The 27,289-nt window shown below is 48.0% G+C and overlaps 1 protein-coding gene across 5 annotated transcripts in view; it reads right to left on the bottom strand.

Annotated features, from left to right (window-relative positions):
• Pcnt (pericentrin) overlaps positions 1 to 27,289 on the bottom strand; it is an 81,812-nt gene that overhangs the window by 19,218 nt on the left and 35,305 nt on the right. For 2 of the 5 annotated variants that reach the window (XM_040732130.1, XM_040732134.1), the window contains exons 16-32: positions 26,459 to 26,610; positions 25,608 to 25,759; positions 25,125 to 25,357; positions 23,768 to 23,930; positions 22,878 to 23,090; positions 20,437 to 20,469; positions 18,745 to 18,974; positions 18,129 to 18,245; positions 18,002 to 18,022; positions 15,668 to 15,871; positions 14,566 to 14,736; positions 11,063 to 11,926; positions 9,881 to 10,060; positions 7,613 to 8,263; positions 6,008 to 6,107; positions 3,756 to 3,916; positions 2,168 to 2,332 (exon numbers count right to left, since the gene is read on the bottom strand). In XM_040732130.1, coding sequence (XP_040588064.1) covers positions 2,168 to 2,332; positions 3,756 to 3,916; positions 6,008 to 6,107; positions 7,613 to 8,263; positions 9,881 to 10,060; positions 11,063 to 11,926; positions 14,566 to 14,736; positions 15,668 to 15,871; positions 18,002 to 18,022; positions 18,129 to 18,245; positions 18,745 to 18,974; positions 20,437 to 20,469; positions 22,878 to 23,090; positions 23,768 to 23,930; positions 25,125 to 25,357; positions 25,608 to 25,759; positions 26,459 to 26,610 — 3,810 coding nt within the window. The remainder of the gene's footprint in view (positions 1 to 2,167; positions 2,333 to 3,755; positions 3,917 to 6,007; positions 6,108 to 7,612; positions 8,264 to 9,880; positions 10,061 to 11,062; positions 11,927 to 14,565; positions 14,737 to 15,667; positions 15,872 to 18,001; positions 18,023 to 18,128; positions 18,246 to 18,744; positions 18,975 to 20,436; positions 20,470 to 22,877; positions 23,091 to 23,767; positions 23,931 to 25,124; positions 25,358 to 25,607; positions 25,760 to 26,458; positions 26,611 to 27,289) is intronic. The other 3 variants (XM_040732133.1, XM_040732135.1, XM_040732131.1) reach the window with 2 other exon arrangements.

Below are 27,289 nucleotides of genomic sequence, written 5' to 3'. Positions count from 1 at the left end.
CTCTCACCCCGCCACACACACACACACACACACACACACACACAGTCGCTGGGCTCTCACCAGTGTGCACCGCAAGGGCTAACAGCTGAACGTGCCCCACAGATTCAGATGTTCAGTCCTAATCCCCACACTGAGGAACCATACACAACTGCGATCACAAAGGGAGACTTCCTCTGACAACACTGCAGTTATCTTCTTACAAGCAGAGACATGAGTCCTCTCTCTGCTGTAGGAGGAGGAAGCAACTGCAAACCGAGTACTGAACTCTAACCAGTCAGGCTGGAGTCTGACCTCACACACTCAGACTCCACACAGGTCAGAAACAAACACCTGTTTGTTAGAACTGTTTAGTCTGTGGTGTTTTCTCATGGTAGCGGAGGAGATGGAGAGTAGCAGAAACCAGTCTGACTGAAGAGGCCGCATCAAACTGCCCACGTGACTCAGGGTGTGAGAGACAAATGCTATCCTCAAAATACTGATACCAGTTCCCTAAGAGTGCAGCCCCTGGTAAACTGACAACCAGCAGAAGTCCTCTGTGGTCACTCATATGAAAACAGCCGCCATAGGCTCTTAGGGAATGGCATTATTTGAGAGGATTAGGATATGTGGCCTTGTTGGAGGAAGTACGTGGGGGCTTGGCTTTGAGGTTTCAAATGTCCAAGTCAGGCCCACTGGCTTTCTCTTCCTGCCTGCTGATCTAGATGCCAAACTCTAGGCTGCTTCTCTAGCACCAGGTCTGCCTGTCGTGATGATGGTGGACTGACCTCTGAACTGTCAGTCAGTCCCAGTGAAATGTTTTCCTTTAAAAGAGTTGCTTGGTTCTCAGCAACCACATGGTGGCTCACAACCATCTGTAATGAGATCTGGTGCCCTCTTCTGGCCTGCAGGGTTTCATGCAGACAGAACTGTATACCTAATAAATAAATAAATCTTAAAAAAAAAAAAAAAAAAAGAGTTGCTTGGCCATGGCGTCTCTTCACAGCAATACTAACCCTGACTATAACAACACATCCAAGAATATTGGACAGAACAAATTTGTGGTAAAGGATACACACACACACACACACACACACACACACGAAAGAAAGGTAGGATGAATCTGAAAAAGAGGGGTGGGGTGAATATGATCAAAACAAGTATAAATTTCTCAAATAGCATCAATACAGTCTTAACACTAGTGTTGGTGGCTGGAGAGATGGCTCAGCGGTAGAGTGCACCGCACCAGATGCTCACACTGTCTGCGACTCCAGCATCACTGACTCCAACATCTATCTCTTCTGCCTCTGTGAGCAGCAGGCACGCATGTGGTGCACAAACGTACATGCAGATACTCAGGCAGGTAAAATAAATTAACTAAAAAAATACCGATAAGCAGGGGCAAGCAAGAGGGCTCCGTGGTAAAGCTCTTGTGGCCAACCCTGATTGACCTGAGTTCAATCCTCAGGAAACACATGGCAGAAGGAGAAAACCAACTTCCACCTACACTCTGACCTCCAGACACACAACGTGGAACCCCCTCCCCACACAGTAAATATTTTTGGGTTTTTGTTTTGTTTTAATATTGGTAGGAGTATTGGGTGTGGTGGTTTGATGAGAAGTGTCCTCCATGGTCTAAGGCATTTGTACACTAGGTCCCCAGCTGGTGGCGCTGTCTGGGGAGGTGCAGGAGGTTTGGCCTTGCTGGAGAAAGTAGGCCACTGGAGCAGGCTTTGAGAGCAAAGAGCTTTACCCATTTACAGTTTACTCTCTGTGCTTCATGCCTGTGTGAGACATGAGCTCTAAGCTCCTGCTTTGCTGCTTCCTGCCATGCCTCCCCACCATAAAGTACTCATCCCTCTGGAAACACGAGCCAAATTAAACTCTTCCTTCTGTAGGTTGCTTTGGTTGCCATACTTGGCCACAGCTACAAGAAAATAGCTAATAAAACGGGCAACTTTCTTTCCTTCTCTTCCTGCTGCTGCATCTGCTGAGCCCTGTCTGGAAAGAGCCAAAGCTATATGGAGCTGTGCTGCTGGGTGTTTTGTGCTGCCTGGGGCTGTGGCCAGGGACAGGTATGGCTGATCAAAGACAAGGCTGCTCGAGCACCTCACGAGCAGGGCCTAGGCCTGCACGTAGGTCTACCACTGTGTTTAGCTCCTTCTCACTCACTGAACCAGCAATTTCCTACCTTCTCTCCTCTGTCAGCTGTCACCTCCAAAAGGGCCTGCCTGTCCCTTGCGAGGCCATCCAGGGGGTCACGTGGTTCACCCTTGCTCAGTGGATTAGGGAGGTCATGGCTCTCTGACAAGGCCAGTATCTGGTGGCTCTCATCAAATACCATCTGCAGCAAAGCCTATAGCAGAAAAAACACATCAGGAAGGGGGACATATCAGCCCCAAACCATCATCCACACACTGAACTACCACCACCTCAATTCATTAACTTAAAATAACAAATTATTTTACTGTTAGGTTGCTTAAACAGAAAACACTAAAAACCTCTCTTCCATGTTTTGTACCATAGATAATTTGGACAAACATAAAGAAATAAAGCTTAGATCAATTATTCCAATTTCCTCTGTGTGTGTGTGTGTGTTTCATATATGTGTATGTGGAGACCAGAGGTTGATGACAAGTATGTTCCTTAATCACTCCTCACCTTATGTTTTAAAACAGAACTTTTAAAACTGAACCTGGAGTTCACTTCAGGAACTTCAGCTACATTGGCTGGCCAGCAAACCCCAGGGACTCCTGTCACTAACTACCCATTGCTGAGATGACAGTCACAAGGTACCCTGCCCTGGTTTATGTGAGTGTTAGGATCACCCTCAGACCCTCATGCCATTGTGGAATTTCTGAATAATCTGTCCAGTCCCTTGGATTCTACTCTGAAAACAATAAAGTTTTACTTCGACATAATTTCAGAATTCTTAATAACATTAAAATTGTTGTATTTACTGGTGGGCTTGGAGAGATGGTTCAGCAATTAAGAGTGCTAATTGGTCTACTAGAAGACACAAGTTCACTTCCCGCACACCTCACAACCATCTGCAGTTTTAATTCCAGGGGATCTGACACCCTCTTTTGGCCACCATGGACAAGAGGCACACACGTGGTATACAAATAGCATACAGGCAATTCACAACCATCTATAATAGGATATGATGCCCGCTTCTGGCATGCAAAACAACCACCACACAAAAATAATAATAATAAAATAACCTACAATGTTAGCACTAGACAGGCTGAGTTACAGGCCAGGCTGGGTTACACAACAAGACCATGTTACAAAAACAAAGTGAAACAAAACAAAAAACTCAAACAAACAAAAACAAAACCCTTGTTTGGGATACTTCTATTATTTGAGTAAGATACCATACTGTCATACTGTCATGATACCATTCAGTTACCTAGTCATGTTAATATCAATGTCTTTGTCATAGATGGCACACAAATTCAATGGCAACTTTTCTCTCTCTCTAAAGAAACAGTACTCTTCCACAGAGCACAGACTCAACAAGCTAGTTCTGAGACCCTCAAGGAAGACGCTCCAAGGTCCTGACCTAGGGGGATACCACCACCTGTGGGACTGGCATTCCACCACAGAAGGTGGCCTGCATGTGGGACTCCATCACCGTGTGGTTCAAGAGGAGCGTGCCCACCAATGGGCTGAGGCTGACCATCTGGACAGGCATAGGTGTAGTCCAGCCAAGAAGGGACAGGCTTTTCACTCATCGTGGCTGTCGGTGCTCTTGGACAAGTGCTTTTGGGCCTTACCTTCATATGCTTTGCGTGGATTTCCTTCTCCTTCATTGCTCCTGGGGACTGTACAAACCTTCTGGAGAAAGGTAGAGCAGCAGCAGCCACAGGGCCAGTGGGGGGAGTCTCGGATCCCCCTGAGCCCGAAGTCGGCATCATACCACTGCTCGGGCCATCGCCTAGGAGCACACGGGGTCAGGAGCTGAACCACAACAGCCATTTCCAAAGACAGCTACAGCCACTCACACCACACAACACATCCACACGCTCCAAGGGGCCAACAATCCCATAGGGCAGGAGCAGGGGGAGGAGGAAGTGAAGAGAGCTTACGCTGCGTGTTCTATGTGTTGTCTGGGACTTAAACAGACGACAGCTCAGGCTTATCTCAGCTCCTTACACGGGTGTACGGGCTCACCCTCACTGACAACTACATCCCAGAAAGCCCTGAGGAGCAGCCAGACTATACCTAGGGCCTAGGTACTTCTCAGACAGCAACCCAGCACAGGGACCAAGAATACAACGGACAGGGCACCAAGCCTAGCGGAGATGGGAGCAGCTGGATGGACAGTAGTCTCTGGTCTAGAAAGGGAACTATGTCTGGCTTGACATGAGGTGGGGTAGGGACAACACTGAACACAGTCCAGAACTTGCGGCTCCAGGCACCTAACAGTCGAGGGCTTTACAGGCTCTTGGGAGCATATAAGCTCGATTTCAGGCCTATAGCCAACAAGGAAAGCCTCCAGGAACATCCTGGCCAGGGAGACACAGTAAGGGTCTGGAGCCCAAGAGGAGGGTTCTCCCACCAGCACTCAGCCAATAGGGACTCAGCAGCTCCAGACCCACAGGTAGTAAAGGCAGCAGAAGATCTCCACTTCAAGGAAGGTCAGTCTACATTCTCAGACATGCAATAGAAATATTAATACCAAAATATACTGGGGAGAAATAAGAGTACAGCAACAAAAGGAAATCTTAGGAAAAATAGCTAGTATGTACAGAGGAAGCCCAGACACTTTCTCAAGCATGAGGTGGGAAAATCAGAGTGAACAGACAAGAAGTCACAGCCTGAACATGCTGACACTCACATGGATGCATACGAGTATAAAAAATTCCAAGGTGGACAACGGAAGTGAAGCAAGGGGAATTCACTGCTACATTTAGAGGCTATTTTACTTGTATTTATTTATTTTTGTTTTGTTTGAGATGGGATCTCTACCTCATGGAGATGTGCCTGCCTCTGCTTCTCAAGTACTAGGATTAAAGGTGTGTGCCGCCAGGCCTGGTTAGATGCTGTGTTAGATAGCGAATGCGGTGGGAAGATAAATGAAACACTAAAGCACACATGTCCCCAGGAACGCTGAACCCAAGTTGGGGCCTGGACAGAAGTCACCCAAGGAGTGCAACCCTGACTACTCAACCGCTTAAGCCATATGCTCCAACTGAGTAAATGGAAACTGAAGTTCAAAAAGTTTCCTGGGCTAGCATTTTACAAATACTAAGTTTCTAATGAACTACATTTCATGATGATCTCATTCTTGAAAGAGTCAAAGATGCTTTGAAACACCCTACATATACTGACTTGGAGAAAGCAGGCAATTACACGATAGATGAAGAATTTACATGATCATAGTTTGGCCCAACGAAGAGCGAAAGAATGAAAGCTAGTACAAGAGCTTGGAGAGAAGAGGAGGAGGACAGTAAGTAGATCAGAGACCGAACAATATCTACATGTCTCCAAGACTCTTCCGGGGACATCTACCCTCTGCAAAAGAAGACCTCGTAGACACAACTGTGGCCCATGGGCCACAGCCCATGCTCAACCTCAAGAACAAGCCAGACCCTGTGAAAAATTCCCACTTCTGCTCTTTGCAAATGTTGGTGTTTGAAGCCCAGAGGGACAAAAGGATGACTCCACATGCAGACTGGGGTTTTTTTCTCCAGTCTATCTGTGAAGGACAATATTGGCATAATGGGCACAATCTGATTAGAATCCAAGGACACAACAGAGTACAAGTGCTAAGCACTGTGCCGGGACCCTGACTTCAAAAAACATAGTAACATTCTTAGGAGACAGACAGCAGCACATTGGCAACTTATACTCAGGGCATAAGTAGGTGACGGTGCATCTGGACAGCAGGGAGGATATGGGGGAACCTTTATACTCTTTTGAACTCTAAACGCATGTGCACACGCGCTCGCGCGCGCGCACGCACACACACACGCGCGCACACACACGCACACGCAATAAAAAAAGAAAAGTACGACTGACTCACTTTTCCCGCTCCCATCACTTCTTCTTGCTAACTCATGAGGGGATGTTAACAGTTCTTGAGAATCAAAAGATGTTACGATAAAGTCTTTGACATCCTTCTCCTATTCAGACAGGCAGATTTTTAAGATGGTCACAAAACAGTAAATAACAGAGGGAAACATACTTGAATCAGAACATATCAGCTTCCCACAGAGAGCCCAGTTCAAAACGCTCAGAGCGCACAAGTATGTTGGATGCTGGAAACCCCTGCTGCCCACAGCCCAGGGAGCACTGGGGGTGTTTGTAAGAGATGGAGAGATGGCTCGGTGAGTGAAGGCACTGACAGCCTGAGAGCGAACCACAGGACCCACATGTGGTGAAAAAAGAAAAACATTTCCCACAAGACTCATGTGACACACAAACACACAGAGGCACACATTACATAAAATGTAATTTTTAAAAAAATCTTCAAAAAATAACCTTTATAAATAACTACTAGCAATGGGCTGGAGAGTGGCTCAGAGGTTAAGAGCGCTGGCTCTTCCAGAGGTTCCTGAGTTCAATTCCCAGCAACCACATGGTGGCTCACAACCATCTATAATGGGAATTGGTGCCCTCTTCTGACATGAAGACAGAACATTGTATACATAATAAATAAATAAATAAATCTTAAAAGATAAGTAGCCTCTAGCAAGTTCCTCAGATATAAATGATAGTGTATGGGTATCTTAGATAATATGCATCTCCCAAAGTATTTCCATATAAAAATATATCAAAATGGAAAAATGTAGTCAAACTAAATAAATTGAATTGTTCCTAAAATTAATCAGCATTACATGTATAACCATGCATTAAGCACATATGGAATATTACTACAAATAAATACAGGGCTGGCCAGGCATTGATGGTGCACACCTTTAATCCCGGCACTTGGGAGGCAGAGGCAGGCGGATCTCTGTGAGTTCAAGGCCGGCCTGGTCTACAGAGCGAGTGCCAGGACAGGCTCCAAAGCTACACAAGGAAACCCTGTCTCAAAAAAAAAAAAAAAAAAAAAACCAGAAAACCCCAGGACTGTGGCTGTGGCTAGGGCTTAGTCGGCAGTATGAGCATTCCCATCGCCAGCATCCATATGAAATGAAAACCCAGTGGGGTGGTATAGAGCTATAAATCACAGCACTTGGAAGGAGACCTGTGGCTTACTGGCCAGCCAGTGTAGCCCAAACAGGAAGTTCTGGCTCTGTAAGAGGCACCATATCAAAATGAAGTAGAAAGCAAACCATGGCATTGACCTCTGACCTCCACATGCACGCATACACACAAAATCTAAAACATTGTAAATTACACAAGAATTATGACTGTGCTACTCAGAGTCAGCCTGCGTTAAGGCATGCCACATAAATGTCTGAGGATGACAATTAACCCTCATGTTTCTGATATGACTAAAATGATCTAAACGTCCCTACAGACAGTCAGATGTAGGACTGATTTCTTCTGGGAGACCAGGCTCCTCTGCAACTATGAGACACCCAGAGTCAGATGAGCCAATAATAGCCTGGCTGTGATACATCCCTACGAAAACACTGACCACCCCCAAATGCTGCAGCAGGGAGTGTGGGGAGACACCTACCGTAGCTGGCCTCTCCACACGGTGGTCCTCAGCTGAAGGAGCCACCACCCACAGCGGGGACTGTGCTGTTGCTGACTTGCCCGGGTAACAAAGCAGCCCTGCCGCATCGGCCGGCAGCAGTGAGTCTGTCCAGTCTTGGGAGGAGGTGTCCACACTGCGCAGGCTCACTGTACCTGTGCGGGGTGTCAGGGAGAAGCTGTGCTGGGGCTCGAGGGTTGAGTCCTTCCGGAGGACCTCAGGGGAGCTCCAGGAAGACAGGTCCAGTGCCCTCACGGGGTCCTTCTGGGGCTCAGCCTCCTCAGTGTGGAGGGAGTCACTGTGCACACCAAGAGGTCCTCCTTGTGGTGTTAACAGTTCCTGAGGGGGAAAACTTGGCATTTCAACTTGGGCCAACAAATCCTGATTTTTAATAGCATCAATTACATCCCACGTGGTTTTAGCGACGGGAGGTGACGCATTGCTTTCTTCATCATTATGACGACTTGAGCCGTTTTCTGACAGGCTTGGCCGCTGTAATTTAGGGTTTTCCAGGCTGGTGTCTCTCGAGGCCATGGAATGCACCAAGCGGTGCAGTTTCTCCTGCAGTTGTTTCACCTGGACAACGAGGTTCCCACTGCCCAGCTGACAATCTTCCAGTCGCTGCTCCTTAGCCTGTGAGGAAAGAGAGCTCGCAAAGTGAAGTGGCTGGGTGACTTTATGCCACGCCATTATCGCCCTGGTGTTCCCCAACTATTTCCAGACAAGGAGCACCTGCAGGTGGGACCCGTGAGGAATCCTCCGGACAGAATGTCAGAATTAAAACTTATTTTTCCTAAGTGACAAGCATCGTAATCAAGGACTGTGATAATTTACTAAGGATCAAGGTTTTTTGCTTCTTTCTTTTTTCTTTTGTTTTGAGAAAAAAAAAAAAAGGAACTAGAAGGGTCTATATCAAAACACCAGAAAACAAAAAAAATGTAACAGCTACAATGACTGTGGAGTTCCTCATCAGCATGCACCAGGCTCTGTCTGTGGTGCCACAAAACTGAACCTTCTTGCAGTCACACAGATGAAGACCCAGGGAGTCTGCTGTAGCAAGCCGGCAAGAGTTTCTGCACAGAGTGTGTCCCCTGAGGGCTCAAAGGACTTTTGAGATGGATACAAACCTCTCTCTGATCCTTAGCCCAGGCCCAGGCCCTGCTCTTAGCCTGGATCCAGCCAATATAGAACTCTAAACCCTTCATGTTCTGAGACACAGAGAGGTGTAAGAGCTCTGGCCTCCACCTTCTAGCAATGCGCACAGCACTCAGGTCAAAGGCGCCATCACAGACTTCAAGGCTTCCAGTGCCACACACGGACTGGGAACAACCAGCCTTAGGAGTCCTACAAGTGGCTAAGGAGTCACAGCCTGCTGTGTGAGCATCTGTGTGGAGGCCACAGGTACTCCCTCACCAGAAGGAAGTTCTTCTAACAGAGGCATTGGTGGTGTGACACATGCTACCCATCGAGGACAGGGAGCAGCGCCTCTACCTGAAAGCAGATCCAAGGTGAGGGCTGCTGGATGCCCAGGGCCTGGAAAGCATTGCGGGGGGGCGCTACCCCCTGCCTCCTCAGTAACTCTGGACCCTAAGACAATCCACGTTTCCCCTAAGGGCCCTTCTTTTCCAGAGTAAAAACTGACCTTTCATAGAGTAAAAGATGGGGTTGTGGGGACAAGGCTAAAAAACAAATCTCAAGACTTTCAAAGTTGGAGAAACACTGGCAGGGACAATGGAAATGGATCATGGTAAAAATCTCAAGGATGGAAGGTGGGGCAATTTGGTCTTCACCTGAACAAAGCATCTCTACTCAGACTACAAGAAAAGTGTATCTTTAAATACAGTATCACTCTAACAGGGTATATGGACTCAGACTACAGGAAGCGTATGTCTTTAAACACAGTATCACTCTAACAGGGTATATGGACTCAGACTACAGGAAACGTGTATCTTTAAATACAGTATCACTCTAACAGGGTATATGGACTCAGACTACAGGAAACGTGTGTCTTTAAATACAGTATCACTCTAACAGGGTATATCGACTCAGACTACAGGAAACGTGTATCTTTAAATACAGTATCACTCTAACAGGGTATATGGACTCAGAGGAGATTCTACTATATGGCTAAGCAACCCTCTTGTCGTGATACACCCCCACGTGCTGAGCCTCGCCCAGTGGAGGACAGGCCGGCCCAGTGCAGCCTATCCCAAACCAACAGTCACCAACACCACCAACAAGCCCACGCACCTGCATCCCTTTGGGAACCTCGCAGTCCTCCTCCATGCTCAAGTGCATTGCATTTTTCATTAAAAGCATCTCCGTCTCCAGCTGCCTCTGGCAGACCGCGAGCACTGACATCACACTTTCGGGCTTGTAGAGGCTGGCATCCTTGGGTGTCACAAGGACTTTGGCAGACTGTAGATTGTCCTTGACCAGAGGAAACACAGAGAGCTTCTAAAGCTAGAGCTGGGTTAGTCAGGGACTTGGGTGTGGCCTGCCTGACCCCCCCCCCCCAGGCCACCTGGGCACTAGAGACAAAGCAGAGGCACCAGGGGCAAACTGTTTCTGACACTCAGGTGGGTGGGGGGGACACCTGTGGTAGGAACAGCTGGGAAAGCAGCAAGTGGAAGTACTCAGGCCGCTAATCCCTAAGTTCCACTCAAACTCCCGCCCCCACTCCCGTGTGTGTGTGTGTGTGTGTGTGTGTGTGTGTGTGTGTGTGTGTGTGTGTGTGTGTGTGTGTGTGTGTGCGTGCGTGTTTTCTCTGTGTAACTGGCTGTCCTGGAACTCACTCTGTAGACCAGGCTGGCCTGGCCCATGTGTGTGTGTGTGTTTTTTCTGTGTAATCCTGACTGTCCTGGAACTCACTCTGTAGACCAGACTGGCCTGGAACTCAGAGATCCACCTGCCTGTATCTCCCAAGTGCTGGGACTAATGGAGTACTCTACTATCTAAAAGGCAGCTTGGGCAGGGCCTTCTGTTCCAAAATGAGATGAGCTTAAAATGGAAAAGGTCTCCATGGAGTAGGATTATTAAAAACAAACATTTTGATTGGAGAACACACACAAAACAAACCCCACGAAATTAATGCAGAACTTTAAAAGAACTGTTTTAACTGGTTTAAAACGCTTAAGTGACTTAAAATGCTAATGATTTTAAAGCTCTACAAAATAACGACCCCAGTAGGACTCACTAGAGGAACCAATGGGCCCAGGTGACACAAACTCCAGGCTCTCATCTCTGCCCTGTCAGGAGCCACTAATGACAGCAGCAGCCCAATGTCCAGAATAAAAGGAAGCCACTAAAGTTAAAAGGCATAAGCAATGGGGGACAGTGACGACAGCTCGCCTGGCCCCAGGGCACCACTCCTCCCAACCCCCCCTGCTTAGAAACAGAAGGCTACCTTTCCCCCAGTGGTCTATGGCTTACCTGTGGAGCCGAGCTGTGGGGGGCCAAGGCCAGCTCCATGCTGACACTGTCCTGTGCCAACTGACCATCACGTTTAGTCTGTGCATCTGCACAAAGGTACGAGCAGTCAGCTGGAGCTACGGGGGCCTGCTGCTGGTCTGGCTCCATCTGGCACCTCAGGAAACGCTGGTGCAGCACCTGCAGCTGCTGGCTGAGGCGAGCGCACTGTGTTCGCAGCTGCTGTAGCTCAGGAGGCTCGTCTGGGGTGGCAAGGGTCTGCTGTTCCAGGGCATGACGGAAGTGTGTCAAAGCCAAAAGGATGGTCTCCAGCTCAAGGGAATGGGTCATTTTCCACCTGTTTATGGCATCAATTTCCAGATCTCTCTGTACAATGATTGCTTCCTTTGCCTTCAGGAGAGCTTCAAATTCTTGGATCCGGGAGGCCATGCCTTCAGCCTCAGCTTCTCTGAGGGCCACACAATGTTCTAGTTCTGCCAAGCGTCTTGCAGCGACCTCCTCTGCATCTTGCAGACGCTGCTGCAATTCCTCCAGGGCTTGGCTGTGTCCGTGTGCCTGCTCTGCCAGAAGCTGGCCAAAGACTTCCTTGGCTGCCTGTGCCGCCTCCAGCTCATTCCGTAGTGCCTGTCCATGCTGGCCTTCTGCATGGAGGCAGGACAGCTCGGTGTGGAGACTGCTACCCTGATGATCACTGAGTTCATGCAACTTGGGCCCCATGAGAATCAGCTCACTCTGCAGCTTCTCAATGACTTCATGGAGCTGTTCAATTTCTTCTGCTTTATCCTTCTGTAATTGTTCCTGGTTTTCCTGCAAATTTTCGATGATGGCTTTCAGCTCTTCAATCTCAGAGTTTCTCCTGGGTACAACCTAAAGAGGGTGCACATGTCATAAGAAGTCACTAATGAATTAGCCTGTGAGACACCACACCCCCCACCCCGACTCCCAGCACAGAGACAGGAATAAACACTATCCTCAGATGGTTTTGTAAATCCAAACACATGGCACCCACTCTTCAGGTACAGAGAAAGGGTGCTCACAAATCTCAGCGTACCTCAGCATGTACCCTACCCGAAAGCTCGTGGTTTGAACTCAGAATCTCTAACTTTAGTTTCTCTTCGCTAAGGATGGTCATCGCCTTTTATTCTGTGCCTCCTTTATGAGACTTTTATTCTGTGCCTACACTCATGAGATGCCTTACTCTGCCAACCACCAACTCACATGTTTGATCTTTCTGAAACAGCATTTAGACTTTTGGTGTCGCGCTAACAACTGAGGTGACAATACAGGTCAGAGGATTTGCACTGATGAACAGAATGAACCACACCTGCTGTCTCTCCAACTGCCCGAGTGACCACTGCACACATGGCAGCTGGCTCTAGCACACGTCTTGTATGTCCTTCACTAGGCATGAAAGAGAGCACTCGCATTATGCTGTTTAACCGAGTCCCCGGTAACTTAGCTATGAAACAGCTTCTTAAACCCAAAACACCAGTAAGTGTTGGGATTGGCACACATGACAATATACGGCTCAACTCCGCTCTCTGAAGATACCATCAAATTAACAACCAAAACCAGAAAAATGCTAACCTATTTGCGTTCTAACAATTTCCAAACAATGTCTCTCATATTTTGCTTCCAAAATGTCAAGGGTCCAATAACAACACATGGTCTCCCCTAGCTCTACTTCACAGAGACAAATATAAACCAGGCCTATAATACAAATGAAAACAAAGAAAATCCAGTGGAAGTAGTAGGCGCATGCCTCTAATTCTAGGACTTGAGACACAGCATGGTTGACATAGTGAAATCAAAAAACCAAAAAAAAAAAAAAACAAAAACAAAAACAAAACAAAAAACAAACCCTCAAAGAAGAATGCTCTAAATTTCTCAATAGGAAATTAATTTTACTTGCTCTGTAACTAGCGAGGAAATGGAAAAAAGGCAGCTTTCACTAAACAATTATACTTCACAGTTGAGCAGGGTGGTACACATCTTTAATCCTAGTCAGAGGTGAGCAAAGCTCTGTGAGTTCAAGGCCACCCTGATCTAAATAGTGAGCTCCAGGATAGCCAGGACTATATAGAAAGATCCTTCTCATAAACAAACAGCAAAACATAAAACAAGCAAAAATTCTATTTGACATTTAAGAATCAATACCACCGGTTGTAGACTACCTCTTCCAGAAAACAGAAAAGGAGGGAAAACTGCAATGGAAGAGGTCAAAAGAAGGCTACTATCCCTGGTGGAGACAGATGGATAACTTCACAAAACACCTGCACGGAGAGGCATGCACCATGAGCGGGGTGAGTGCACTCCTGGGGTGTGAGCCTGACTCCAGGCCTGAAAATGTCACTGTGCGGCCCACAGGTTAAAGAGAAAAACGACATGATTGTATCAACTCAAAGAGATATTAAAACAACAGTTTCTGAAGCTCTCTTAACATGCGGAAACCTGGTGACAATTTGGAGCTAACCTACTGCTATAAACGTGTTGGAACTATGAATGTATGTGCAAGCAGGGAGTCTCTTCTATGCCTGAGCAGTACACTCCTACTGCAGAAGACCAGTATCTTTATCGTATCATCCACATTGGCACAAGCACTGGCCACCCCTATCTCTATACTGCCCAACTGAGGTGGCACAAACTGTCTACCAGTGGTTCTGCAGTATTCATTTCCACTCTCTCACTGCCCCTTTACAGCAGCACAAACACCCACCATTGCCTCTATTACATTCACTGTGCTACCAGTCCCTTGGAATGAGAATGTGTGTAAATAGCATGTATCACCCTGCTAAAGTTATGCTTGCTCTCCAAGCGGTTTCTGCCAGGGAGCAGCTTTTGCTTCTGCAGCAAAGGGGGCTTTCCTCCGATGTAAATGAGGAAGAGGACATAACGGTTGTTGGCTTGTTGGGCTTTGGTTTTTGTTTTTTTCATTCATCAACGGAACGGGTGTGCCTATAAGGCCTAAATGATGCTTTATCCCCTGGCCTGGAACTTACTTGGTAGACCAGGGTGGTCTTGAACCCAAGAGATCCGCCTGTCTCCTGGATGCTGGGATTAAAGGCATATACCACCACACCCAACTACTAAGTCATCTTTGATCTCTTCTAGTTGCTCTTTAAAGTCCAAACATGCCTTTTAATCCCAGCATTCAGGAGGCAGAGGCAGGCAGATCTCTGTGAGTTCGACACCAGCATGGTCTACAACAGCTAGTTCCAGGACAGGTTCCAAAGCTACACAAAACCAACAAAAAAGTCCAAACCCTTCATCTAAGTGAAAAAGTGATGAAAATTATCTAATATTGTAACTGATTTAATAATCACTAAAGTAGCTTTGGAAGATCTCAGAGAGCAGGTACTACTGCCCTATTATGACATAAATATATATACTTGGGTCACAATGCTGCTACCTGGCTTTGGATGGTCACCCTTTATGCAGAGGTGCTCAGAGATGTGAGGGGACATGGGGCTGCAGCTGGGCAGTCCCATACAGTTGCTGCTACCTACCTCATGCACAGGCTGCACAGGTGTGCTCTCTGTTACCTCTGGTTGGGTTTCAGGACCCCTAGAGAAGCTGTCCTGAAAAGGCACGGGACACCCGGCTTCATGCAGCCTACGCTGTGATACAGGTGGTAGCAGAAGGTCCCTCGTGTGCTCTTGCTTTAGGACCTCGTTATCCTATTTCAGCGGGGAGAGGGATATTTATTTTAGGCAGACAATTACAAAATTGGGGACTTAAAGAATCAATGGTCATAAAGATCTAATCCATAAACCGGGCGTTGGTGGCGCACACCTTTAATCCCAGCACTCGGGAGGTAGAGGCAGGCGGATCTCTGTGAGTTCGAGGCCAGCCTGGTCTACAAAGTGAGTTCCAGGACAGCCTCCAAAGCCACAGAGAAACCCTGTCTCGAAAAACCAAAAAAAAAAAATCTAATCCATAATGTAGAATCCTGCAGAAGTAGGTCTGTCTACACATACCTCACTCAGGACATGCCCAGACTACATCTGCTGAACAGAATCTACCTGAGCTCATGCTCTGTAAACCAGCCTGGCCTCGAACTCACAGAGATCTGCCTGCCTCTGCCTCCCGAGTGCTGGGATTAAAGGCGTGTGCCACCAACGCCCGGCAAAACTCCTAAATTATTAAAGTCCTGAACAAGAAGCTTAAAAAAAAAGACACAACTGATTGTGGTGATATCTTGTTTTTTTTTTTTTTAATCTTGATTATATCCTGTTTCTGCCAAGCTATCTCACTTCCTGTCTGTCTGTACAGACCTCCAGACTTCCATAGTTTACTAAGGCAAGCTTTATTCTCTGTCCTTCATACAGGCTTTATTTGTACAAGCAAGATCTCACCACAACTGATTTAGGCAATCAGACAGCTATCTTGACAAAGCTTGCCTATGGCCCTGAAGCCACCAGGAGCATTTGTCCAGAACCTACTACAGGGTCTCCAAAATACAAGTCCTGTCTTTAGTCTCATGCCACATGCCCGATAAGACCCTACACCTCTATCCCCTATGACCTCACCCACACAGCTGCATGACCCATCTGTGGTCCACCACCCCAGCTTAGTGCTCTGCCCCAACTAGGATGCACAGAACTTTACTTTTAATTCTTCCAAGTTTTTTTTCTGTTTTTCCAGTTCTTCCTGGAGCTGGGCCATTTGTCTTTGTATGTTGACATTTTTCTCTTCAAGACGTCTAATTTCTTCTTCTTGAATTAACAATTGTTGATCTGCAAAATCTTTCTTTATGACCAATTCATTGAATCCATCTAATTTCTCTCTCAATTTTTCTTGTAATAATTCCACCTAAACACAAAAGCAAACATAGGAGGAATGTAACAGACAGTTTAAAAAAAAAAACTTTCAAATAAGACAGCATAGAATAAACCAACTAAGGAGTGCTCTATTGCTCCAAATCTCAGTGTACTGTGCAACCTACAGGCAGATTAGTACAGTTGTTTAAGGAGGACAAAAAAAAGGAACACACACAGAACAGAATATAAGCCCAAATGCATCAGTAAAACAAAACTTATTTTGACAGAAAAAAATGGAATACTGCAGAGGCTGGACAGACGGCTCAGTGGTTAGAGCATTGACAGCTCTTCTTGAGGTTCTGAGTTCAATTCCCAGAAACCACATGGTGGTTCATAGCTATCTATAGTGGGATCTGATGTCTTCTTCTGGAATGCACATGTATATACAGATAGAGCACCATATACCAAAAAATAAATACATCTTTTAAAAAAATACTGCTTTGGCAGCTGAAATAAAAAAGAGTGCAACAACTTGAAAGGAACTAAGAGAAGAAGAGTGAAAAGCCAGTCTTAAGAGGCACACATAATTTCAGTTATATAAAGCTAGGTCAGGGCCCAAACCTTCCAGCTACATCCCACAGCCTGCATCAGGCCACATCTCCCTCCAGCTCTCTCTGGAAGTCAAAAAGTAGTCAGTGCCGTGCTCCGGTAGCTCTGTTTATCATACCCATTCTTTTACACTTGTCATACACGCCATGCTGAACTACGTCATGTGAGGTAAAACGTGTGTCACCCCTATACAGCAGTAAAGAACTAAGTGTTCCCTTTGTTCAAGAGGCTCCGGAACGCTTCAGGAGGCTGCGCAAGGAAGTGGCTCTTCTGCCCACTCGTCCCTCTCGGAGAGCCTCCCCCACAACTTTTGTTAAGTTTTTCTAATGTGTATATGCATGCTTTGTCCACATGTATGTAAGTACACCACAGGCGTGACAGTGCCAGGGTGTTGGATCCTCTGGAACTGGAGTTCCAGATGTTTATGGACCACCAAGTACAAGAGCTCTTAACCACCGAGGCATCTTTCCAACTCCATATTTGCACTGTCAGAAAAAAAGAGGGGGTGGCTCATCTCTGACTGCTCAATTCCCAGCATCCACATGGCAGCTCACAACTGTCTGTAACTCCAGTTCCAGGGGTCCAATGCCCTCACATAGACACACGTGCAGGCAAAACATCAATGCACATAAAAATAAAAATCAATGAAAAAAAGAAAAAGTTGAAAAATAGAAAATAAGGGAGGGAGGGAGGGAGGGAGGGAGGGAGGGAGGGAGGGAGGGAGGGAAACTTTACATTTATTTTATGTGTATGGACGCTTTGCCTGTACATGTATGTCTGTGCACCACACGCATGCATGCAATGCCCACAGAGACCAGAAGAGGACATCAGATCCTGGAGCTGTAATGACCAGTCAGCTGTGAGCCATCATATGGACACAGGAATAGAACCTGTGCCCCCTGGAGACGCAGCCAGTGCTCTTGACCGCTGAGCCATGTTTCCAGCCCCTCATGCTCACTCTTACTGAAGGTCCTTGCTGTGCTTTAAAGGACAGCTTCTCCTCCAGTGCTGTCCATGCTTGATCTCCATATACTGTCTCCACATATTCTGTCGAATGCCCGCTATCCCACCTGGAGACCCAATCATGGCCTTGAAGCCTGCTCACTCTAATAACCCTCATTCCTAAAGGGAACTGTGTATTATACGTCAGCCTCTATTCTGGACCAAGCACTGCAGCTCTTGTCTTACATTTAACATATAATTCTGTGGGAAGGTATCAGGAAGGTACCAGGAGGTGCCAGGAGGCACATGGTACTGAAGGCTGCGCCGTCTCCCTGCATCCCTTCAGTCCAAGGCTGGGAAGCAGAGATCTGGGTCTCACTCCTCACAGCTTCATGGAGACCCATTCTTTCCTTAAAATAAGTTTACTTTTTAAAAGTGCATAAGCAAATCAGCTACAGCTACCCCAGTCAAGGGGTTGCAGACCTCCACAGCCCGAAGCAAAAGCACACAGAGTAAGCAACAGGGCAGGCGGTGCATACGGCCCCAAACCACCATGCAGGGTGTGGCAAAGCTGTGCTAGGAAGCTGCAAGCCATCGGCTGACAGAAGCAAAGGAGACGCCGTCATCCTACCTCCTCATCTAGCTGTGCGCACTGTTGTTTCCACATCCACGGAAGGCAAAATGTAAAGGAAAACAAGGCTTTAAAATGTTGCAGTGACCGGTCACCCACAGACACCGGACACAACAGGCTGACCTACCTGGCTGTCACGGGGCCCAGGAGGCCGTGGCCGGGCTGCCTGGCGGAGCTGCTCCTCCAGCCTCTGGATCTCCTGCTGGAACTCTTCTCGCTCGTGCTCACGCTCAGCAGCCTGCTCCTGGAACAGGAAGCCACATGTGAGGACCGTACTTTGGGGAATGAGACTCTGACCACACTTCTAATGTGTTCGCTGACTCCGCCACATCCCCTTTGCCATGGTCAATTTTACAAAATGGAGGTAAGTCATCTAATGAGAAACTGCACAGGAGATCTCTGACAAAGTCATAGCATTTTGAAACTGTTAGCAGAAAGCCACAGTATGCATGGGCAGCTTTGCTCTCTGAGAAAGAGACCACAGACACCTCCTAGGATGCAAGAAGACAGCTAGACTGCCAGAAATTTCTCCCAAGACCTCAGGAAGAAGTATGGGTCAAGAAGATGCCGGAATATGCACTCAGAATCATCTTCACAAAATGCAGGCCAATATGCAAGTACCCACCACAGTCAAGGCGACAACGCCATTCAGATGAGCGTAACACACCAGCCCACAGCGCGATGGTATCAAAGCTATCCGTGTTGTTTGTGATATTTAAAAAACAAAACAAAACACTTCTTACATCCATGAACTGACGCTGGCTACGTAAATGCTTGTCTAGGGCAGCCAGCTCCTGCTTCAGGGTGGCCACTTCCTCAGTCAGCTGGCCACAGCCGCGGTGCTGCACAAGCTGGTCCTCCAACTCGGACTCCAAGACTCGCATCTGAGAGAGCAGGGTGGCACGGTCCTTCTCAGACTGCTTCCTGGCCTCCCACTGGTCTCTGGACAGAGACTCCACTTCCTTCTGCAGCGCTGCAGGTGCCAAGAAAACAGACAGGGAGTCTTACCTCAGAGCATGGACTGCCCCGAGCAGGGCTCAGGAAACACCTATGGTGGCTGTCTGCGACCGACCTTCACAGCCTGCTCAGAGGAACCGGAACTGGAATGGCAGGGACAGCTTGGGAAAGAGCAGTCACCACACCCAGCCACCCTGAGACCCCCTGAAGAAAGCCCGGACTCTCTCCTCTGCAGAGTGTGACAAAGGAGCTGGGCCAGCCTGTCCTCCTGTCAGACTTTAAGGCCCTGGCCCTCACATACCCACAGCTCTGTAAGATGGTCCCTGAAAATACAAATTACTCCTGGAAAAAAAAAAAAAAAAAAAGAGCACACCTTTTAAGAGAAAACTGGCTAAAATTTAGAAGCCTAACATGAGTGTGTCCTGAAGTCAGGGGTGGTGGCGCATACCTTTAATCTCAGCACTCGGGAGGCAGACACAGGTCTGTAAGCCCTGTAAGTTCAAGGCCAGCCTGGTCTACATAGAATTCTAGAACAACCAGGGCTACATAGAGAGGCCCTGTCTCAACCACTCCCAGAAAAAAAAAGTGTGTATCCTGATAAATCAGTGACATGTCACAATATTCTGAAACTTTTGTGTGCATGTGCGCTCTCCAACATGAATTCAGCATTAGGTAAAGCCTCCAACCTACTGACAGCCTCATGGGGGAGGGGAAACAGTGGCTCTAGAAAACCACCCACAGAACTAGTGATAAATCCCGAGTGGATTATCAAACGGGAGAAAAGAATTTATGAATTTCATAAATTCTTACTTTCATTTCTCCAGCACTCAAAACTGTCAATCTTTTCTGACAAACCAGTCCCATGAATGTGACATTCTCAACAAATCTCCATGCTAGGAAGCCAGCAGTTAGAGTAAACTGTCCTTAAACATGCAGTTATAACAATGTCATTTACAAGCTTTAATTAAGGAAGGGGATCTAAGCTTGGCCGGTTGGCACTGTCTCATCATGAAGAAACACAGGCCCCTTTAAGATCGGATGACACCACCTTCCATTTCACCTCGGTGGGAGGGAGGAAGGGGAGCATGGCTTATAGGGGCTGTGCAGATGAGGACCTGATGGGAAGTCAGACAAGGCATAAAGCCACAGGCAGGCCCAGACCCTCCCCGGGTCACCTGCCAGGAGCCCTGCACAGGGACCTGACCCAACAAACACCGTAACAGTCACGAAGCATCAATTCTTGCAAAAACAGCACAAAGAGGACTTAAAATTGCAGAAGGCATTAGAGAAAAGAGTAAATATCACTGGAACATTAAAATGGGACAAAGCTGCCGTTTTTAAATGAATGATTATAAAAGACTATAATATCATTCAATAATTTGCCACAAAAATCTCTGAAGCATTTTCCCCTCTTAGTAATTGGAAAAATCTGATGCAAACATACAGTACATCATGCAGCGTTCACACTCTTTACAAACCTGTGTCCTTGTGTGTTGCAGAGATGGGAGTACCTACAACAGGAAACAAACCATCACAGGGAAGGAAAGAGCCAGGAACGAGAGCCCAGATAACCGAGAACCCAGATGGAGCAAAAGCCAGCAGCATGCAAGGCAGCGTCGAGGCTCTGCACACCCGGTGCCCTCAAGTGGACATAGAGCCCAGTACCCAGGGGGTTCAGGAGTTCATTTTAAAAGATAACAGACAGTAAAGATGACACTACCTCAAAAGTAGCCGCAACACACACCTAAGGAAATAAAGAAATACCCAAGAAAAGTGAGGCAGAACCGAACCCTCAAGGTTCCTGGGAAGTTGTTCCATATTCACAGGACACCAAGTAGCTTGAGGTCATTCCAGGAATCCCAGGCCAAGGAAACCACAGCCGGGGTGTTGGCTCAGGGTAAGGGGGGGGACGACTGGATATGAACAATTCAGAACAGCCCCAGGGCGGAAGGGTAAAGAGACAGGAGTGAAAACTAAGGCCGTGTAAACAATTCCAAGTGAACTCCAGCTGGGAAGACCACAGAGAGGTTACAAGAGTTGGCAGAGTTAAAGCCCAACAGAGAAGAGATTCCCTGAAGCCTGAAGGCCAAAGCCATGCCCTTATACGGGGCCAACCTCATCCCGGGTCTCTGCCTGGAACCCACAGGCACCACCCAGCCACAGGGGCCCAGCCACAGTGCTGCCTGGAACATCAGGGCACATCGTGGTGATTGATGAAGACAAAAAAAAAAAAAAAAAGTAGGGGAAGGGCAGTGACAGCCCCAAAAGATTTCCAAAGAAGCTCGGAATAGGCACACGAGTTACATCAGTAGGCCGCAAAATAGTAAACGGGCTCTGAGATTCTTTATCTGCTAGATCATGTTAAAAAATACGAGGTGTCCAGGGACGGGATTCAGGCACAGGTCACACACAAGAAAGGGCCAGCCTTGAAAATTGTTCCAGAATAGAAAAGGGGCCCTAACAGACAGTGAGATATTTAACGGAATGGGCTGGGAGCAGAGAACTCATCTTACACACATGATGGGGACAGAGAGAAGCACCAGAGGGGTTACCGAAAACCTGTGAAGCAGGACACGGTGATGCTTATGGCCTCAAGCGTCAAGGAGAATGGGACCGAGGGTCATGCCTGCCCAGCTATGTCCCACAGGAGGAAAATGAGAGTAAAGGCATGGAGGAAAAACATACAGGAAAAGAAAACACAGAGGGCAGGGCAAACAAGTGCAAGTGTTTCTGACTAGTCGAAAACAACCTGGGAATGCAGCAGTGTATGCTTCTCATTTGATCCAGTTTCGTTTAAACACTTACAGCTAAAATATATAAGAACTGCCGGGACATGGTGACATGCTATAATCTCAGTACTCAGGACACTAAGGCTGGAGACTGGCTGAAGGACTAGCCAACACAGTAAGACCCTGAGCCTCCAGAAAGTAGAGCCCTGATTTTGAAAGTCTATTATGGTTTGAATCTTGGCTGCTTCCTCAAAAGCTCCTATGTTGAAAACCATGGTCCCAAATACGGTTGTGTTCTGAGTCAGGGCCTCTGAGAGGGGCTATATCATGAGGTTCTGAACTCACCGGGGGATGAATCCTTTGGTAGAGTCACAGCTTAAAGGTTTGGGGGTGAGAGCTTTATTATAAAAATGAGAGCTCTCTCTGTGCCAGGTGGTGGTGGCGCAAGCCTTTAATCCCAGCACTTGGTAGCAGAGGCAGGTGGATCTCTGAGTCTTTGAGTTTGAGGCTAGTCTGAGTTCCAAGACAGGCTCCAAAGCTACACAGAGAAACCCTGTGTCAAAAAACAAAAACAAAACAAAACAAAAAAAAAAAAAAACCAACAAACAAAAACCAAAAAAAAAAAAAAAGAGAGAGACCTCTCTTTTCTCCTTGACTGCGGCAAAATGAATAGCTTTCCTCTGTTATACATTTCCACAATGACATGCTGCCTCTCCATAGGCCTAAAACCAAGTTGGCCAAGTAGTCATGTCTGAAACCTCTGAGACCATGAGCCAAAAGAAACCTCTCCTCCCTCAAGTTGTTTATCTCGACAACTCTGCTACAGCGGCTCCAAGCCAACTAGCACACAGGACCAATAACAGACACTTATCTTCAGTACGATTTCAGGATTTCCTTGATATATTAACCTGCTGCCCTAAGGCTATTCCTTCCCCCAGAGGCACAGTTCATAAGCAATGTCAGCCTTTAAGACCTTCTACCTCAGGACCACCACAGAGCACCTGGACGCTGCATCCTGTCCAGTTGTCCTTCCTGTGGCCTGCATGTCCCATGAAATACCCCACACAACCATGGAACCCACAGACACGCCTCCTTGCATTTCCACCCTAGAAAGACCAAGTTTACAGGCACGCTTCGATCAGCTGCTGTCCCCCATCCTACTCAGCCTTCCACCAATCGCCATCTCTTACCAGCTTCTCGTTCCTTTGCTTCATTAGTGAGAGTTTCCTTCTGGCTCGACAGGACAGAGTTTTCTTCCCTCAGAGTGGCCAGCTCCTGGGCTGCTTGTTGCAGCTGCTTCCGCAGGCTCTCTAGCTCCAGGATCAGCTGCTGCTCCGACTCCTCCTTTTTGCCCAGAGCCTCCTGCAGATCTGCTTTCTCCACCTTGAGTCCTTCCAGGAGACCTAGAAGACAGGCCAAGTGCAGAGACATGCCAACCCACGGGGAAGGATGAGACCCTTCCGGCGGCCCTTTACAAAATGCTGATGTGGTTGGGTCACTCCTGGTGGAGGCACAGGGTCAATAACCCTCAGTGAAGGGGGCTGGTTCTTCAGACAGGGCCAGAGCCTTGAAAAGAACTGCACGCCAGTGGGCGGTGGTGGCGCACGCCTTTAATCCCAGCACTCGGGAGGCAGAGACAGGCGGATCTCTGTGAGTTCGAGGCCAGGCTGGACTGACAGCCTCCAAAACAATACAGAGAAACCCTGTCTTGTTAAAAAAAAAAAAAAAAAAAAAAAGAACTGCACACCAGTGAGCCCTGAGCACCAAGGAGCCCGTTCGCCTGTGCAGAGACACCGAATGCTTTGTGATAGGCAGCCATGGGCAGAGCTGACAGACACTCATCCACAGAATAGGAAAGCCCAGTGCCAAGTGACAGCAGGCATTCCAGGGCCCTCTATAGCCCACAAACAGACCCATCAACCACATGGGTTCCCTGAGCCAGTGACACTTACCAAATAAAACTTACTGCGGGACACACTGGTGCCTCGCCCTGACAAGGTGGCTTAGACAGTTTGCCTCCCATGCTTCCTGCATGTCTGAAACAGGACACCTCACTCCAGTCACACAGCATGCCACTCACCCTCTGCTGTGTGCAGCTCCAGCGCCAGCCCATCCTTGGCGGCACTCTCCTGCCTCAGGTGTTCCAGCAGCTCCTGTTGCTTCTGCACAGACTGTGCCATCTCCTCGTTCCTATGACGGAACTCTTTCTCCACACAGCAATGGAGCTGGCGTGCTTCCTCCAGCTGTGGAGATATATTTGACAATCACAGCTACATATGAAAAATACAGAGGGTATGAACGGGAGGGAGAAGAGAAGGAAGGAGAGAGGAACAGAGTGGGTGGGTGGGGAAGTTAGCATCAGTAGAATTGTAGCACACCGTGATCCCAGGGTCATCACCAGCAGAGCTGAGGTGACAGTGCCACGGCAGCAGAGCAGTCACAGCGCCTTGTTAGCTGTCTGTGACACCCCTCCTTCCAGCATTCATGTCTTGTCTAGAACTTCCAAGGTCATCATCTACAGGACTCAGTGGGACTCTAAACACAGAACACCTACACCCCATGCCCCCAGCAGACAACAGAGCGTCCAGGCCCGGCCTCGCTCAGCCCCTCATTAATAGCACAACTCTGGCCTTTCTTGGGGCTCAAGTTGTCCACTGGCCTCTAAGGTCTTTCTTGACAATGGTCCAGAGGCCACTTCTAATATATCTGTCTTCCCATCCTCCAACAGGCTGCTTCCTCCGGCTCCTGTACCTTCCTGCAGCCAAGGTCAGACGTGGTTCTGCAGAGGCCTATCTGAACCGCAATCCTACCCCAGCCTGCTGCCGCTGACCTGGCATCAGCTTCCGAGGGCTCCTGTACCTCCCACAGGGCTCTGTGACAGACCCTCTAAGTCTCCCAAATCCTTCCCCAAAGACGCATCCTCCAAAAGGCAGGTCTTGTCTTTTTGTTTTTGTTTTTCGAGACACAGTTTCTCTGTGTAGCCCTGGCTTTCCCTGAACTCACAGAGATCCCAAACAGTGGGTTCCTCAGCCCCCTGTGGTACTTGCTAGGATACCCTATTGCAAAGTCTGATCCTGTGGACCATTAGACACTCTCAGAATGGGGGCTTCCTTACAGATGCACATGGAGGCCAGCCAAAGCACCCGATTAGAAGTGAGATTCCAGACATGTTGGTTCCTGAGAGAGGACAGTGGGTCCCACTAAACAACTGGGCTTAAGATTTGATGGGTGAGGAAGAAGCAAGAACCAGAAACCCTAGTTTCCAACAGCTAAGAGGGAACATTCCGTCTACGGCACCCATGGATTCAGACCTACCTGGACCACGAAGAGGTTCTTTGTGGGCTGCGGAATCAGCCACACGGCAGCAGCGGTGGCCACGGCTCTGTCAGCACACCACTACCGCCTCTCTACTGGCCCGTTACGGGCTTGGGCCTCACCTGTTTGGAGGAGTCCAGGGCCATCTCCAGGAGGCCATCAACAGCCCTGCTGAGGCTCTGGTAGACTTTCCTAATTGGCTGCTCACATTCCAGTGTGTTGTCAGGGCTCATAAAAAAGCTTTCACACACATGACTGCTAATTTCACACACTGAAGACGTTTCTGCCCCTTCAGGCAAAGTTCTGTCTATCTCAAGTAGACCCTCATCAGACCACATATCGCCAAGGGCTGCAGCTACAAGACAGACAAACAGATATTCACCTCTTTACTCAGCAAGCTCACCATCCGGTTGAAGAATTTGGAGGGGTTAGGGTGATGACCCAACTCCTTAGCAAAACAGCAACCAACCCTGAGAACCTTACCTAGGCCTGACCCTTGCCCTCCCACTGTATGGGGACTGACAGTGAACACAGCTCCCGGGGACATTCTAGGACCCCTTCCCAGTACACACGGCCCTAACAGGCAACCCATCTTGGGCATGTACCTGCTAACCGGGCATCGCTTGTATCCGTAGCATCCACATGGTCCAGGAGGAGACCCGCACGCTCACTGATTCGGCTCTTTAGGGTGACAGCTGTCTTCAGTGTTTCTCCAAACAAATCAAGCAGTCTCCTCAGAGCATCTTGGAGTACCTTCCTATGATAGAGAACAACTGTCACCGGAGCTGTTCTTAGCCCTGAGAATCTTCCATGCCCTTCGCAGAATGCTAACCACCTATCTACAAATGCCACGTAGAGTCCCAAGTCCTAAGATACCGTCCCAAAGGTTGCTGTTCTCTGACCCTGACACTAAGCTACCACAGGAAAGGCCTACAAGGTATCAAGTAGTTAACTACCTGGGGTAGGGTGATTACAGGGGACACAATAGGACTTTAATAAAACAATGGGTTTTGCTACTGTTTGGTGATATATGAACAGCTGGCAAAGTGTCGGGTGTGCAAGTAGCTAATGCTCAGTCTTTGAGACTGGAGACTGTGGCTAGTGTCTGTCAACCCCAGATGGTGGTACGTCCAGAAACCCCCAGATGGTGGTACGTCCAGAAACCCCCAGATGGTGGTACATCAGAAACCCCCAGATGGTGGTACATCAGAAACCCCCCAGGTGGTGGTACATCAGAAACCCCCAGATGGTGGTATGTCCAGAAACCCCCAGATGGTGGTACGTCAGAAACGCCCCAGATGGTGGTATGTCCAGAAACCCCCCAGATGGTGGTACGTCAGAAACCCCCCAGATGGTGGTATGTCCAGAAACCCCACAGCCAGCACAGTGGGCTGGGAGACAGGAGCGGCCATGTGGCTAGCTGAGCAGCCACGTTGACTGACAGGCAAGCACTGACCCTTCGCTCCGAGCCAGGTCTGCATCAGCCCTGAGCATGCAGATGAGAGTGGCGCCCTCCTGGTTCTCCCGCTCCCTCCTCTGCTGCAGCCTCTCCAGCTCAGCTCGGCACTCTTCCACCTCCCGACTCAGCGAGAAGACCTGGCCTTTCAGCTGTTGAGAAAAAGTGCTTACTCAGTTAAAGCAGATAACTGCAGAAAATGTCATCCCAGTTCTGCATTACATCTAACAGAAAATGACAAATGATGAACACTGGGTGAAGGAGGTACTGGTGTTTCCTTCATCATTTATTAATACCAAAGAATTATCTATAAAGAGTTCCTACTTAAGCCGGGCAGTGGTGGTGCACGCCTTTAATCCCAGCACCCAGGAGGCAAAGGCAGGTGGATCTACAACAGCTAGTTCCAGGACAGTCTCCAAAGCCAGAGAAACCTTGTCTCGAAAACCAAAAAAAAAAAAAAAAAAAAAAGTCAGTTTTATAGAATCTACCTCACAAATAATAATTCAAAATAAAACTCCTGTACCTAGTCATTCACAGTGAAATTAGTCACCATGCAGACGAAAATCCTTCTTACATGTTTCTCTTCACAAACCGGAGGCAAGCTAGGTGTCGTAGCACACACCTTCGATCCCAGCACTCAGGAGACGGGGCAGTAGTATCTCTGAGTCTGAGGCAAGCTTAGTCTACATAATTAAGTTCTAGGAGCGCCAGGGCTATGTAAAAAGATGCTGTTTCAAAAACAATAACAAACACACAAAACAGAGACTAGGCACCTCAGCAGTTCGGGACAGCAGCAGGTAGACCAGCTTTCCCGTTGCTGGTTACACAGGC

The sequence above is a fragment of the Mesocricetus auratus genome, unplaced genomic scaffold (assembly GCF_017639785.1).
Source record: "Mesocricetus auratus isolate SY011 unplaced genomic scaffold, BCM_Maur_2.0 Super-Scaffold_100027, whole genome shotgun sequence".
NCBI lineage: Eukaryota > Metazoa > Chordata > Mammalia > Rodentia > Cricetidae > Mesocricetus > Mesocricetus auratus.
The sequence above is the reverse complement of the archived record's forward strand: the minus strand, read 5'-3'. Positions and strand labels throughout refer to the sequence as shown.